The following is a 16,486-nucleotide window of genomic DNA, read 5'->3' as shown; positions in this document are numbered from 1 at the left end:
TCTCAGTGGATCAAACTGAACTGGTTCTGCATTGAGATGCAGGCTCCTACTAAACTGAGTCAACTTGGTAATAAAATATGATGCTTTCATTTTGCAATACATAAAAACAGGCACATTTCATCTTGCCATCTAATATAAGCCAGTGTTTTTTCTGGGCTCATCTAACGTTTTGTTATAAATGTCACGATGTCATGAACACTCTTCGTCTGTCTCTGAATTTAGATGTACTGTTTAGCTATAGTCTGTTTTTTGATGTTTTTTTTATAAATTAATTTGGATTTACAGTTTAGTGTTTTTCTTCAAATGTGACAACATGTCAAATATGATACAGCGTGCTTTGATTTATTGCGTTTCTTTGGAAGATATTTGGACCAGCACAGTATTTTTTTATTGCACAAGTTGATATAACAATATTTTGTCTCTCATGGCTCCGTGTGTTTTTAATGCTGCCTGTGATCTGTGATCTGTACTCTGTGTTCTGAGGGGGGGGACGTGTGAGGAAGCTCTGCTCAGAGAAGATAACAGAACCTGATCCGAGGGGAGTCCATTAGTGGGAGGACGCTGTGCCCTGACCTCACTTCCTTTATTCACTGTGCACTTCCTGCTTGCCTGTGTGTGCTCCTCTTTAATGCCACCCCACCACCCCCTCCACATGCAGCATCCCCAACCAGTCCACTTCCTGCCTGCTGTCTCTGAGGTGGGCGGCAGATGGCGAAGCTGACCAGGCATGCTGGGATGAAGGTGTGTGTTTGTGTTTGTGTGTGTGTGTGTGTGTGTGTGTGTGTGTGTGTGTGTGTGTGTGTGTGTGTGTGTGTGTGTGTGTGTGTGTGTGTGCTGCTGCTGCACATCTGAGGGGAAATGAAGTCATACAGCTACTGTCAGGAAAACACAATGTGCACTGGTGTGACACGTATGTTTATGCAAGTGTGATGTACTGTATGTATAGTCACTTTGTCAAACCAACGCCGAAACCCTACGTAGCAGAAACAGCTTGTTAACCTCTGCATCCATCGACAGGATGTTGACTTTTTGTGCTCCTAAAAACACACATAGCGCAGCAGGTGAAAGTTGGTGACCTCACTCGTATGACCATATAATAACAACTATTTCCCTGCTAATGGTTTGACCCGGGGGTAAAAGGTGAGGGGTTAACAGGCTCGAAGCAGCACACAGGGTGTTATCAGGGTTGAGGTGCGAGTCAGTCCGCGTACGAAGTCACGTTACGTCACGATCCCTGAGGAGCTCCCACACACAGCGCTGTGGCTGGACCAAGCTTATCGAGGGAATGTCGCTCTGTGTGCGTCTGTGTTCGTTGGCATTTGCGAGTGTCTGCATTCATTCCTGTGTATGTGTGTGAGCGTGTGTCTGAGCTTTCACAGTAGGACAAATTCTTGGTACTGTTAAGTCCACAGTCTAGATTTCTCTCTCACCTCGTAGCCCTTAGCGAGCAGGAACTCGGCCAGGTAGGAGCCATCCTGAAAAAGACAGAAGACAACACTACTTAAAAACCTGTAATATTACACAAAATACACAAGTGTGTCCAGACATAGTGATCAGAGTTTCTCGTACCGACTCAATCACAGCACATGAGAAAACATTCTCCGTCCAGGTTTGGGAAAACTGAATTCAAGATATCACAAAGTGTAAATGATTCACACACTCTTAGGACACAGGCTTTGTTGTAGTCTTTTCTACAGGCCAGGGAGAACCAGACCTGATGACCCAACCACAGATATACACACAGGCAGGACAGCACCAAATGTTGCTGTAATAACTGTAGAGCTGCAACGATTAATCGATTAGCTGTCAACATTAAATTAATCATCAACTATTTTGATAGATTTATCGGTTTGACTCATTTTTTAAGAAAAATAAGTCCAAATTCTCTGATTTCAGTTTCTTAAATGTGAATATTTTATGGTTTCTTTACTCCAATATGACAGTAAACTGAATATATTTGAGTTGTGGACAAAACGAGACATTTGAGGACGTCATCTTGGGCTTTGGGAAACACTGATTGATATTTTTCACCATTTTCTGACCATTTATAGACCAAACAACTATCAACTAATCGAGAAAATAATCAACAGATTAATCGACAATGAAAATAATCATTAGTTGCAACCCTAAATACCTGCTAATTGTAAAATTATGTAACATAACCGTGAAAGAACAGAGCTTTCAAAAAATCATCTGCTAAATTGATAGAAAATTAAAACTTTACATGCAATTAAATGCATGTAATAAATAAATGACGTAAGAGTTATTATATTTTTAGTCTGTTTAGGCCAAAATATGTTATAGCCCTTGAAAAAATATGAACTACCTATTTATGAAATAATACATTTATTTTTTAAATTTTCAGATTAGGCAAATGTGCAGATTTGTGATGAAGAATAAATGTTCCGTACACGCCGGCTAATGCTTCTGCTGTTTAGGTAAGTTCCTTATGTGTTCAGTGAAGCGTTAGATGTCTCAAGTATGGATGATCATTATCTTACAAGTACACAATGAAAGAAACACTGCAGCCTTAAAAAAGAGAAACACTAGCGTGAGGGTGAACATCAGTGTGGTTCGTTCAAGATGGACAAAAGACTTTTCAATGAAGCAGAAGTTGTTTTTTGCTGAATAGTTACAGTAAATACTCATTTTTATCATTTCATTAATGATTACGCCAACAGATGTCCAAATGTAGTGTCACATCGGATCTTTTAGAGACGAAACCCACCAGAACACCTCTTATAGTACAATTCTTCTTGGTTTAACTGGCTGGTGCAGTGATTTGTTGAAAAGTTAACATGTATATTGTTCACCCCATGACACATTAATGTAAACTCTTTCATGGTGTTGGATAACAACCCTCCTGAAACCTCCACACTGTAGCTGAACACTGAGCCCTGGGATCATTAGGTGTAACATCCACATGAATCAGGAGCTTTGGCCAGACATTGGGCCAATGTGTATGTGTATATGTGTGTGTGTGTGTGTGAGTGTGTGTGTCGGTGTGTGAGAGAGCGAGCCCTGTCAATAAGGTCTTGTTCCCCTCACCCATGTTACTCCTCGTCTTTTTTCCCTGCTCAGACTTTCCGACCGCACATTCTGGAACACTCTGGAACATTCCGAACTAGTCATGGCATTCATCCCTCAATCCCCCCCTCACATATGTGCACACACACATACTCTCACACTGCCAGCCCCGTGCGTCCTCTCCAGGTCTGGGGGTAACCGTCGAGGTGGAGGGCAGGGAGCAGAGGAGGAAAGGGTTTAGGGGGGGCTAGAGGTTGAAGGACACCCAAGAACCTGCACTCAGCGCCGGGCAGGAACATGGCTGCATCGGGGCATGATCCTGGAGAGGCTGTACAGGTGGGCAAAGTCTGACATTGAGCAATTTGCCCATTTGTCCAAACTGACAACTACACGCTGGAAAACGTTGTTTAAAAAGAAACAGCAGAGACGTTATCGCTCAGGTTAAGTTTGCAGGGAGTTGCATTAAAGGGTTACAGCTGATTTATGGCCACTAGGGGGCAGAAAAAAACAAGCCCACACGCACACACGCACGCACGCAACAATTTCACAACAATGACCGGCTTGCTGTACGTTATCCCTTACGTGTTTGCTGAAAACAGCTTTCCACTGCAGCTGGATATAAGGTCGATGAAACTAAATATCACATCTCAATTAGATGCTCACTTTTCTGGTTGTTGATATGTCTGTTCTTTGGAAGAATTGGAGGCATGCATCCAGGAAGCCGTTTATATACAGTACTTTAGCTCCCGTCTGAAATGATGAGAGTCTGAGATCTGTGTATTATGAGGATGAGAATTTACTTGCTTCCTTGTGTGTGAGCCGTCTAACAGAACCTGACCCACTGAGGTGGGATGTCACGGTGAGGAAATTTTCCCACCGGATAATAAACTTGTGACAACACCGGTGTTAGCGCTTACTTTGATATTTAACACTGGATGGCGGTGTGTCTGGTCTCTCCGGTCGCGCTTTTGCTGCGGAGCCACAAGTTTCCACCCGGCACCGCTGCGCCGCGCAAACCGGCTGTGAACGCTCCGTCCTCCACACAGCGATTGCTTCATTAACTTCACGGTTCCCTTATAGCATTGGGTTTAAATCCCGAAGCATTGCCAAATTGCCGCTTTTGCTTTTCGCTTTGACACCAAATCCTCCGCCATCATCTTGTCTGTCAACACTCTCCCATCCTGTGTGTGTGAAATATGACTCCTGCTACTCTAGGTTGAGACTCTTTCACTTTCACTTTGTAGCGTCTGTCATCCAACTATATATTGATAACATATTTTCCTCGTGTTGTGCAACCTCCAACCTAACCTCATGGCTGCCGCTTCAACACCCTGAAGAAGGTGTAAGCCAAACAAGTGGCAGTTTTAGTTTCTTTTTCCCCTCATGAACAGGCTTTTAATTTAGATTCACACACTTCTCACTTCCGTCATTGTTTTTGTCCTGACACTAAGTTGAATGGGCTTAAAAATGCTAAACAGCTAGTACAGTCCTCAAAGACTCATTAATAGCAAATGTTTTTTTCTTGTTTCATAAAAATTGATGTATGCCTTAGTACTACTCTAAATGTTTTTTTAAGATCATTTTCAGTTTTGCAGGTTGAGCCTTCAGGTTGTGCGGTCGTTGGCACCGATTCTCAACCTGTTTCTGCCTAACCCAGAGGGGGGGGAATGGGCACGGGCACTGGCAGCCCCTCGCCCGTCCCCACGGCGTTCAAAGCTCCGGCCGGTGTCATGTTTTCCTGCCCCTGTGCCAGGGTCAAAGCGTTTCACGCCAGACCAATATGGAAAACAAGCCTGAAGAGCTGCAGCTCTGTTTCAAAACAAGAGGCTCCTTTGAGGCCGTATTAGCCCATAAACCCTGGCCTCACCTCACTGTTTCCTGTTATGGGGAGCTGGGCGCTTGGTGGGAGCAGGGGGGGAATGGAGGACACACTCACAAACACACACACACACAACTATATGCTCACCTGCCAGGTCTATGTCACAACACTAACTCCTCAAAGGCTCATTTTGGTCTTTGACACAATATGATCTCTCCACTTTACAGCTACACTGAATATAAGCAAAGAGGCTGCTTCAGCAACAGGAGAGTAGATGCTAATTGAAGTACAAGACAATGACTGTCTCATATTTGAATACTGGTGTTGTGAAAATGTTAACTGAATGTTGATCGTCTGCAGTAGCAAGGATCGTCTGCAGGAGGAGCCAGAGTGTAAAAACTCATGCTGCATACAGGTACAGGTGTGAGATCCTTCACTACCACTGAACAGTATGAGTATTAATCATTTTCTGAAATTTCATGCTAAGCAGACTTTGATTTTCATGTTTAAGGAATGTAACTTCTTTAGTCCTTAAAGGGGATAAAATTAAATTATATGATATGTGTGTCAGTGCACCCATGTTGCATGTTTTTGGGGTACACAAAGACAGCACAATACAAATCAACTAGAAAACTACATCTAATTCCTGCTCAGTAATGTAAAGGCATATATTGTATAATTACAGACATTAGTCATGTTAAATCAGACATTTTAAGGAATGAAACGTGCAAGTGCAGCTGTTTGGATGCAGAGCTTTGTGTGCGTTTTAATATATTCTAAATACTTTTCAAGTTTGTTTCTTCATTTTCTGCATTTTTCTGTCCTCTTTTTAGTGAAAAAAAAAAACATGAGGCCTTTAAAATCCCATTATTAAAAGAAATTCTCTATGAACAACATTACTTAAACTAGAGAAAACAAAAGGGGAAGAAGGGGAAGCTTCGATAGAATTAAAGACATATGTAAACACAGGAAAAAGCTCAGGAAAGGGTGAAAGGACAGAGGGGAAGAAAACCTAGAGCTCATGTTGATGTTAGATTAAATCAGTCCATGTGTCTGAAAAATGTTAACAATGTTCGCTGTAGAACTACTCCCTCCGAGTGCCATCATTAGCTCCAATCAACATTCCCATCATCATCATTATCACATCATCATCGTGCGGTTTCATTAAGAGGATGGATACGCATCAATATCCGACGGTGGCACTGGTGGTTGTATGTGTGTATGTGTGCGTTTCTCACGAGAAAGCTATACAGCTTTAGGTCTTTCACCTTAAAAATATTTCTTCTGTGCGGCTTCTGCAGTGCAGAGAGGTAACATAATCATATCTGGCCGACACGTTTAGTTCATCGCTACAAACGCCTTAGGACAGTAGCTACTACTATACTACTGCAAATTAAATACCTGAATTATCAACACGATACAATAAACAGTACCCTTTTAACACCTTACTTCAATAAACACAAACACGTTTTTCCACAAAACTCTTTTTTGTGTAATTTTCTACTCAAGAACAGCCGCACAACAACTTATGATTTAAAATTGGGAACTATCAGATCAAAGTAAAGAAGATTAGAAATTTGACCTGACAGTAAGCGCCAAGTTTTGTCACTTGACAGTTTTCAATATTAAATGCAGCAAACACGTTGCGGTTAATATCAAAAGTATGCTGTAACGATTAACCAACTAGTTTTCAAGCATTAAATTAATCGCCAGCTATTTTGATAACTGATTAATCAGTTTGAGTAATTTTTTTATGAAGAAAAGTCCAAAGATTCTCTGATTCCAGCTTCTTAAATGTGAATATGTTCTGGTTTCTTTACTCCTCTATAACAGTAAACTGAATATCTTTGAGTTACAGGCAAAACAAGACATTTGAGGATGTCATCTTGGGCTTTGGGAAACACTGATCGTCATTTTTCCCATTTTCTGACATTTTATAAACCAAACAATAGTCGATTAATCGAGAAGATAATTGACAGATTAATCACCAATGAAAATAATTATTAGTTGCAGCCCTAATCAATAGTAGCCAAAATATTGAGGCTCTATACCCAGCCCTAGCTGTGCTCAAAACTCTTAGCAGGATGGACCATTTCATTTGTCAGGACCACCCTTTCTGATATGCTACATCTCTATTCATACAGTATAGTACAGGTTATGGGGAGGCACGTTGGCAGACACCCATCTCCTCTCCTATACAGCTGGCGTGAATGAGGCTGTTTAGAAGCTAAACTAATTTTCAATCTTAAAATGGTGAGATGCACTCTGTGTGAACAAAGCTCAACAGATGATCATATGAACAATAAAACAATATATGCAGGTATTTCAGGACAATGAAAAGGAAATAGCAAAATGCAAGTATAATGGAAAAAAACAGCTGACCATCCCATTTAAAACAAATCGGTCAAGGAGAAAAGTTCTAAATAATATAACAGACATCAAAGATAAAGGAGCATCAGCTGACATTGTTAACAATTTCATGTTTTAGAAACAAAGTTCTTCCTCTGAGGTCATGGGATCACTTTCACATGGATGGATAACTTGACTTAATCTGCCAATCCTTTTCTGGATTAAGTATGATTTGGTCAATAAAATGTCAAATGATAGTGAAAAATGTTAATTCTTCAGAGCCAAAGTTGACTTATTTAAATAGTTTCTTTTGTCAAATTAACTGTCTAAAACCCAAAGATATTCATTTTACTGTAATTGGAGAGAAAAACCTGCACATTTTCACATTTGAGAAGCAAGAAGCTGTGAATTTTTGGTATTTGATCATATTTGTAAGCACTGACCAGCATGCGCAAATATAATGTAGTAAACAGTCATAACCTCCTTAACCATTAAGACGATCAACACAACTATTGTCAGCTCTCCAGCCAAAGAGAAGGGAGGAAGGGAGTATGTGATGTCTTTACACAAACCCCAGCACTATGAGTTTAGCACCCCCTGCTGGTGGAACAGTGAATTACTAATCAATAGTATTACGAGGGCCGCTCTGTGACCTTTAATACCTTAGGGTTCGATCACCTGCCTAACATTAGAGCAAAATATACATAACCAAAACTTAAAGAGCGTATGTCCGTGTGCCTGGAGGCATTATGCATGCATTTAAGCAAACACAGAGTTCATGGCCGCACATGCGTTTATTTGTCATTTTGTGTAAACTACAAATGCATCAATTTAATGTGCTTACATTAGACCGCAAGGAGAAGCTGCCCAGCACGCCACTGCTCCGCAATTAGGCCTGATATGGTTTAATGACGCTGCAATCACAGACCACAACACACAGCAGCATGTGAATGTGCACACACATAATCACACACACAGCGGCTAAGTAGGAACACTTGGTGTGCAGCCTGATTCCTCCTCAACTCTTGGACCAACTCAGGCGTGACGCTGAAACCAATATAGAGAGAGCTTCCTGGTATCAATAGGACTTCCTGTAATCCCGAATGTACAGTGTGTAATTATAAATTTGCATTTGAAATCCATTCCCATGTGTTCGCTGCAGCTGAACTTACACCTCCTTCCTGTCCAACTACAAGTTAACAGACTTCAGGAATCAGCCTTGAAGGAGCCATCAGCAGCCGTTACGAGCGACAGAGGAGATGTGTGCACGGATTCTTAGCTTTATGATTATTATTGCTGGCGCTCGCTCCAGATTCTATCCTGTGCTGCTAACAGAGGGAGTCAGTGAAAAGCAGGCGAGGGAGGGATGAGAGAAGTGTATCAAATGCCAACAAAAGGATGAAGAAAAAGAGGCTCGCAGGATGAGCATCAAACGGCCCGAGAGGTCGCGTCGCGGCGCGGCGTTGTTTTCCCAACCAGATGAGCTGCAGAAAGACGTGTGAACCTCAAAGCCAAGATAAAGTTTTACTGTCGAACAGAGAGGCCGGACCTGTCCTCTTCGTAACCCCGGATCGTAAAAACAGCTCTATCAGCCAGAGCCCCTGCCCCGGCTCTGCAGCTCTGCCTCCTTGGCACTCAGGTGGTCTCCCATAACTCTCACCCTCTCACCCCAGGGCTTCCCACTGAGACAGCAGTCAAAAATATTCAGACTGAGCAGCATGCTGCCCTGAAATTTATGAACAGTAGTTAGCCAGCCGATTTATGGCATCGCTGTGACCCCGACACCCCGCTAGTGACTCCTGAGATGGTCTATCCAGATGCCTGCCTGCTTGCCTCCTGCATGGGCTCTGGGTATTCAACAGTATCGCTATGACCGGCGGGATAAAAATGAATTAACGCTGTTATTCTTTGTTTTCTGTTAAAGAGGGTGAGGGGAGTTTCGGAAAGTGCTGCTCGACAAAAGGAATGTGAAATGACTTTCCAAGACCTCTGATAGTTAGACGGATATGGCTGCATTCTGGGAACGGTCAACTGGCAACTTTCTCCTCCAACCATGAAACATCCCCCAGGTCTCTGCTTATCCCCTGCTGCTTATTTGCTCGATTTTACTTGGAAATTAACGCCCAAAAACTGACAATGCTCCTCTTTGCGCATACGTGCACACCCACAAATGCAAATGTCTCCGACAGGTTCAAGCCACCGCCGCCACTTCTTTGAGAATGCCATGCTATTCAAATCAAACCAAATACTGTGTTATCTATGGTGTTCATACCATTAAGCTTTCTAAAGAGCACAGAAGCACTTCTTTACAGTAGAAATGACCAAGTGGAAGGGTTGAACCTCTTCCATTATGGCTTTTCAATTCTATTCCAAGTGTTATTCCCAATATATATTGATATATAGAACATTTTACAAAATGTATTGACATATTATGTACATTCAATTGAATTTATAGGTAAAATATCAGATTGGACTGTCTGACAGATACCCAACAAATCAAGATACTTGTTAAAAAAATCGTGTAAATCCCTTATTGCAACATTTCTTGCAATGGCTTAATAAATAGTGATAATGGGCCGATTAATGCCATTTTGAGATAATCGGCCGATGCCTGCACTCATGAGGCCGATTAAAACAAATTGTCTGCAGACACATCTGTAGGCAGCATCTCAGTGTGACTGCTGTGGAACGAAGTTAGCAAACACCAGGGAAGGCCACCAAACTAACATGGTTTATTTATTTTTTATTTATGGTAAGTTGACAAATTTGTATTCTCTCTCAGAAGCAGGGAGATGCTGCTATCTGCTGACAAATACTGTTGTTAAGTGCACTAAAACTATTTTTTTTATCATTGATAAGTTGTTGTTTTTTACAAAGTTAAGTTTTTAATTACCTGTAGACATTTATTTAGTTGATGATTGTTTTATCTAAATAAGTGCACTGCAGACAGAGTACAGATTTATTTGAGCAAACGGAGACAATGCAGACAATAACAGTGTTGAAAAATGTTCATATAAGTTCAGCAAATTTGGTTAAATTTATTAAATCGTTGTAATTTATCAGATGCAAAAAGAAAAAGAAAAAAATAGATATCTGCATTATATATCGGCCTCCCTGTTCTCTAAATATCAGTATCGGCCGTTGAAAAGCCCATATCGGTCAACCACAACTAATAAACTTACAGGTATTGCAGGAAAAAAAATGTACAAATCTGAATAGCCTGACACAGTATCTATTGTCTGTATGCAGGACAATATCTGACTTATTAACCAAAACAACAAAAATGAGTGAGTGCTTCCATTTTACGACAAAAAAACCAAAAACATAATTAATGTCTATTGTTTTCATATAAAAACATTTTGGGTTCATCCTTAATAATTATTTAGAACCAAATACACCAAGTATACCAAGTATAAACTGAACAATACTGAACTTTTAAAAAGGCTAATACCAATATCGATATTAACGCAATGATGTTCGTTTGGCCAATATTATTTATTATTCTATTTTTATATAATTTTTTACACATTAAATAAACCAAAGATCCATCAACTTTGGGTATAATAATAGTTATACTGTATGTACTGAGGTAGTACATTTTAGAGTTATTAATAAACTAAAATGATCAAAGATGAGAGTCACAATAAACAGAAGACTGTATATTTTGATCTGGAAACTTCACAAGAAATTAATAATAAAAAAAAAACAATTAAATATAAAATAAAACTAATTACATTGGAATTTTGAATGAATGAAAAAGTGTCAAATATGCAAATCCGACATATGACGCATTAATGAATTGCAATTTCGCAAACGTGTTAATAGTATATGATAAGCAAATATCTGCTGATAATATCGACTAAACTAAAAACGAAAATTTCTAACCTCCTCACAACAGACAATGTTTCATGTTCAGTCTCTAACAATAACACTGACTGGACTTCGGCATGTTTGACTTGCAGGCGTTTTTCATGGCAGAGTGAAACCAGCTAACATGACAAGGACACAAACTTCCCAACCTCCAGGCAAAGAAACTACAATGAACAAAGCCATGAGAATAACATGATAGCAAACATCATTGATGACATCATCACTCTGGTCCTGTCATGTAACCACTGACCCATAAAGATGCCATTCAATATGTACATTAATACCAGTAAGGCCAGTTCAGCCAAGCTACCACTCCTCTCTTCCCATTGTCCTGATGTTTGTTCGGGTTACGATCCTTCGGGTGGCAAACTTTGCGTCTCAAACATGTTTCTCACCCCAGTAGCAGCAGCATGTAGTCAAACAGTGAGTCATAGTGAAGTCACTGCCCTCCCACAGATCCTATACAGAATTAGATGCTTCCTCAATCTTTTTTAACAGCAACCGTAGCACAAATAATATAACATTTCTCCATTAAAGGCATCATCAAATCCAACTAATACAGTCCAAAAGCTGACAAAGACCACACATCACCACTTCTCAATTACATCAAAAGGCACCCACACGTACATACACTGTCAAACTGCAACAGACGATTATCTTTATTCATGTTGGCCGACACATCCAGTTACACCCCGACCTTAGTGTCCCCTTTGCCCTCACATACTCCTCTTACATTCCTACACAACTCAAACACGCTTAATGCTTTAGAGTGCTAACCAATATCTTGAGGTTAATAAAGGATCAAATAACTTGAATGTGAAAGGTGTTGTGCCCAATTCCATTCGCTTTGAGCTGCAACCAGCAGTCGGGCTGTTGCCAAAACTTTCCCCACCCTTTGGCAACAACAGTTTTCGCCGTAGGCTGCTTAAATTTGGCGTGGAGGACAAGTGCGTGGGTGTGAAGGTGTGTGTTTGTGTTCATGCCAATTAACAGGCACCACTTTGATCGTGTGCTACTTTGTGTTGTGTGAAGGTGCCTCCGTGTCAATTCCGTCTGCTTTCAAACAGAAAAATGCCTAAAAGATGCAGGGTGTGGTGGCATGCACTACCAACAGAACTAATGTCTCAATTCATGTGCTTACTTAACACTTGCTATTTTGAGTGCATAAGTGCGTTCACACTGAGAAGTGTGGCAAAATGCAGTGCACTGCAAGTACCCAGATGTTGTACTCAAAATTGTCAAAACGTTGAGTGTGGAACGCCGGACACTTCTCACCCTCAACCGTCGCCATCTTTGCTACATAGCAGAAGGGGAGGGGCCAGCAACCTATTTCAAACTCGTGAAAATGGCGAGCGAGGAAGCTGCAGCGGTTGTGATTGAAACGGCAAACACCGAACTATACAAACTTAAGTTATACATGTGGGTTTTTTTTTCACCAAGTACCACTATACTGTAGTCGGATAGAAGCCATTATTGTTTATAATAATTATTATTGTATTATTGTTCATTTATACGTCTGAATTGAATTACCGCAAATAAAGCGTGATGTACCGTGGCTGACTATCGTTAGCTGGTCTACCGAGCTTGTGGTGAGTGCACAACAGCCGTGTGTGATTTGAGACAACGCTACCCTGTCGAAATTCACGCACTACGCAAGTAAGTACAAAGTGTGTCCAGTGTACTACATGGATGTACTAACGGAAGTATCCGAGTTGCCGAACTGAAAAACTGAGCCTTTAAGAAGACAAAAGTGGATACAGACATTTCTGTATGTAAAGCTAAAACAAGTTGACAGTATGCAACTTGTGTTACAGAGGAATGTGGATAAATCAGAAAGCTATGCATTATTATATTTGCAAATGCCTTAGCTAACTATAGTAGCTTGCTAACACATAGTTTACATTGGCTTGCTAACTTTTTTTTTCATTTTAGTTATCAGCTGCACCCCTGGTAGACATAGGGTCCTAAAACAATCCTTTGACATGCTGATGTTTTTAACTAGCTACAGGCATTTTGTTAGCGTTTCAGCCCTTGTTTGCATATTATGGTGCCGATTCCCTCTGGTAGGCATGGGAGTAGGACACGTTGACTTCACCCACTGAATGTACAGTATGCATCATAAAACTGGTTTGAAAACCAGTTTTGTAATCCATGTTGCAACCTTTGTGAGAGACATACAGGTATTGCCACACCGTGATTTTTGTATACAACGTGGTGATAAGGATTTCAACTATATTGCCCTTACCTATTCTACAACCTCTTCTAAAAACACGTGGTTATTTTCTAATTAAAGTAATCTGCAACTATTTTGATAACTGTTTGGTTTTTGTTTGGTTTTTTTCAAGAAAAAAATGCCAAACGTGCTGGTTTCATCTCCTCAAATGTGAGGATTTGCTGCTTTTCTTTGTCATGATGGTAAACTGAATATCTTTGGGCTCTTACAAAGCAAGAAATTTGAAGAGGCCAACTTGGGCTCTGGGAAATTATAGTAATTTTTTCACTATTTTATTACATTTTATAGACAAAACAATGAGTTGAGGAAAATAATCAACAGAATAACCTATAATGTAAATAGCTGTTTGTTGCAGCCCCAATTGTGATATATCACCAGACATAAAACTGTGATAAGGATTTCAACCATATTGCCTGGCCATAATTCTTCATCCTCTACTTTCACTTTTGGGTCACCTGATTCTTTTCTATTTTATTAATTTGCAATGCATGCTGTATAACTTAAAGGTGCATTAATATAGCAGCAAACAACTATTTGCTATATAAAGATAGTGGAGTAATGTCTACCTAAGCAGAGAATGAAGTCACACTCCCTCTGTGCGTGCTGTAATTGGAGCTTCTCTGTGCTTTGTTTACATACCCAATCCGGCCACGTGTGCATGTTAGCTGGCTAATCCTGCTGCTCTGCATTGCGCAGACCCACGGCGGCGTTGCGGAAGCATAGCACCACCCCGGTTAACACAGTTAGCTCTCTGTCAGCACTGTTGCCGTTGTTTGTGCTGTTAGCACCGTTAGCAAAGAGTATAGAAGCAAAGAGATAAAACTACTAATACTACTACTATTTTTTTTAACTTTTGTACGGCACTTTCTAGGGCGGATTAACATGAACAATAAAGTCCAAGACTTATTTCCACTGTGCTCCTTGGTGTAAAAGATAGCAGAGATGCAGGAGTGCAGGTGTCAATGAGACATCATATGAACAAACACAGTTAAGACATACAGTATAGCATCATATAAACCCATATAAACCTGACAACTTCCTTGTAGTGAAGCAGGTGTTTGAGATAATAAAGATAATAAAGATAATAGGAGCAGAAAGGCTTTCTTCTTGGATAATAAACACTTCCCTTCTGCCAAGAACATAGAGGGACATAATATGTGTATAGGACATTAAGGCCAATAACATGGATATAATCATGAGCATTATGTATTAACCATGCACTCTGTACATACATATCCATGTACCACCTAGACTGATCCCTACCATTACCCTGCTTATATCTTTATGACACTGTTAACCTGATTTTGGCATTGTTATACTGTATATTCACCCTATTGTTCTTGTTATCTCAGACTTTTATATTTGCACTCTTCTCACTTTGTATGGCAACTATGCAAGACAAAGTGAGAAATTAAAAAATCTTATTAAAAATCTTATTGTAAACATTTTAATCTAGATATATTTATGTATATATATATATGACATGTAACAAAATAAAAATAAGTTCTGTCTATTTATCAGTCATTAACAGTAATATCGTATAATACATACACAGAAATGTCAATAGATTCATGTCAATAAAGTGACAGTGTATTGCAACCCCTCAGAGAGAGCAGAGAGAGATCAACCCTCCCATTGCACGAGGCGTTCGGGTGTTGTTTAGCAACAGTGTTGCTAAGATGCTGCAGAGTGTTTACCTGTCCGGTGATGCCAGTGATAACGGCCACCTTCCTCTCCTTCTTCAGCTCTCCGTTCACCGCGGAGCTACCGGCAGCTTGCTCGGAGCACAGGGCCATGTCTTCTTCTCGGCTGGGTGTTTAAAAGTCTGCTGTCAAAAGAATACCTGCGACTGTGCTGTTGTGTGTTTACAGTGAGAGAACCGACGAGCCTCCTCAGCATCCGTAAACCAAACCACAGGCTGCAGGCTGACGTATGAGGAAGCGGAGGACCGATCAGCCAATGGGAAGAGAGCAAAGGGAGATCAGCCAATGGGAAGAGAGCAAGGGAGCGCAGCAGAGAGCGCTTCACTGAAGAGGGTCAGAGTGTCTGAGAGGGCTGCAGGTCAGTAAACACAGCGATGCCTGCAGGATGGAGAGAGAAATGCAGCTTCCTATATCACACTCACAATCAGATTTATTTGCCAAGTGTGTACATACAACTGGAATTAATTTAATGCATGTATTTCTATGTGCTTACACATAAATATAAATAACAGATAGGACAGCAAATATGCACAAATAAAGATAAGGAATAGACAGGATAAGAATGATAAGAATGCCCAAACAGGTGCAATGAAAGCTGACAGGAGACTCAGGAAGATGTCGATAAATTACAGTGGGCAGAGATCTAATCAACCAGATAAACTGGAAACACCTGTGCGGGTGTTCATAGCTTTTAACGCAGGGTGCAGAACCCTTTGAACCTCCTCAACTGTCACCTCTCTGTTGTCAGTGTCATTCCTACACCCAGACTGAGGTGTAGGCATTTGTGGTGTAGAGACTACAGGTAAAAGAAATGCACTGCACTTTTTTTATTAGCCACTGGTGACTGTAATTTCAGATATTGTACTGTCATCACCTATAAATATGACTAAAAGCATATCAGTATGTCATTTGGTACCCCATTACATTCATGAAGTCAAAACTGCAGCTACTGGTGACAAAGTTAAGAGCGAAAAACAACAATGTTACTGGGTGAGCGATCTAATCGACGTGAGTGTCAAAGTTTGGGTGTGTCCCAATGTCACTCATGGGAAAAGAGGCTGTAAAGACAAACTTATTGTCTGTTTTAATTAGTGTTTTTTACGGTGTTGAATACATTAAGTCAGAAAGATTAGTGACATGGTTTGATTTGAGTAAAACCTGATTCTATTGTGCAGGTTCCTCAGGCACGGCTCAACAATAAGGATTGCTCACTTGCCCGGGGCAAGTATAATACCACATTGGGCTCGTATATCGAACAACTTCCTGTTTCCTTTAGGTGGCACTATGACTATCACTCATAATGGCACGTGTATGTCTTGATGCCGGGACTCTTATAAAACATTTCAAGTTTGGTGCAGATTGGACAATGTATAGTCAATTTACAACAACTTCCTGTTTCTTGTAGGTGGCGCTATGCATATCACTCATAATGGCACATATATGTCTTCAGGCGTGGACTCTTATCCAGCTTGGGAAATTTGGGGC

General features: G+C 40.6%; 1 protein-coding gene across 1 annotated transcript in view; it reads right to left on the bottom strand.

The window, feature by feature from the left end:
* The window catches only part of gmds (GDP-mannose 4,6-dehydratase), a 191,215-nt gene extending 175,983 nt beyond the window's left edge, over window positions 1–15,232 (bottom strand). Inside the window, exons 1-2 of the mRNA XM_074636264.1 lie at window positions 14,996–15,232; window positions 1,431–1,475 (exon numbers count right to left, since the gene is read on the bottom strand). Of these exons, the coding sequence (XP_074492365.1) occupies window positions 1,431–1,475; window positions 14,996–15,094 (144 nt within the window). The 5' untranslated portion in view covers window positions 15,095–15,232. The remainder of the gene's footprint in view (window positions 1–1,430; window positions 1,476–14,995) is intronic.
* Between the last annotated feature and the right edge of the window lie 1,254 nt (window positions 15,233–16,486).

Source organism: Sebastes fasciatus, chromosome 5 (assembly GCF_043250625.1).
Source record: "Sebastes fasciatus isolate fSebFas1 chromosome 5, fSebFas1.pri, whole genome shotgun sequence".
Classification (NCBI taxonomy): domain Eukaryota; kingdom Metazoa; phylum Chordata; class Actinopteri; order Perciformes; family Sebastidae; genus Sebastes; species Sebastes fasciatus.
This window is presented reverse-complemented; position numbering and strand designations above follow the sequence as displayed.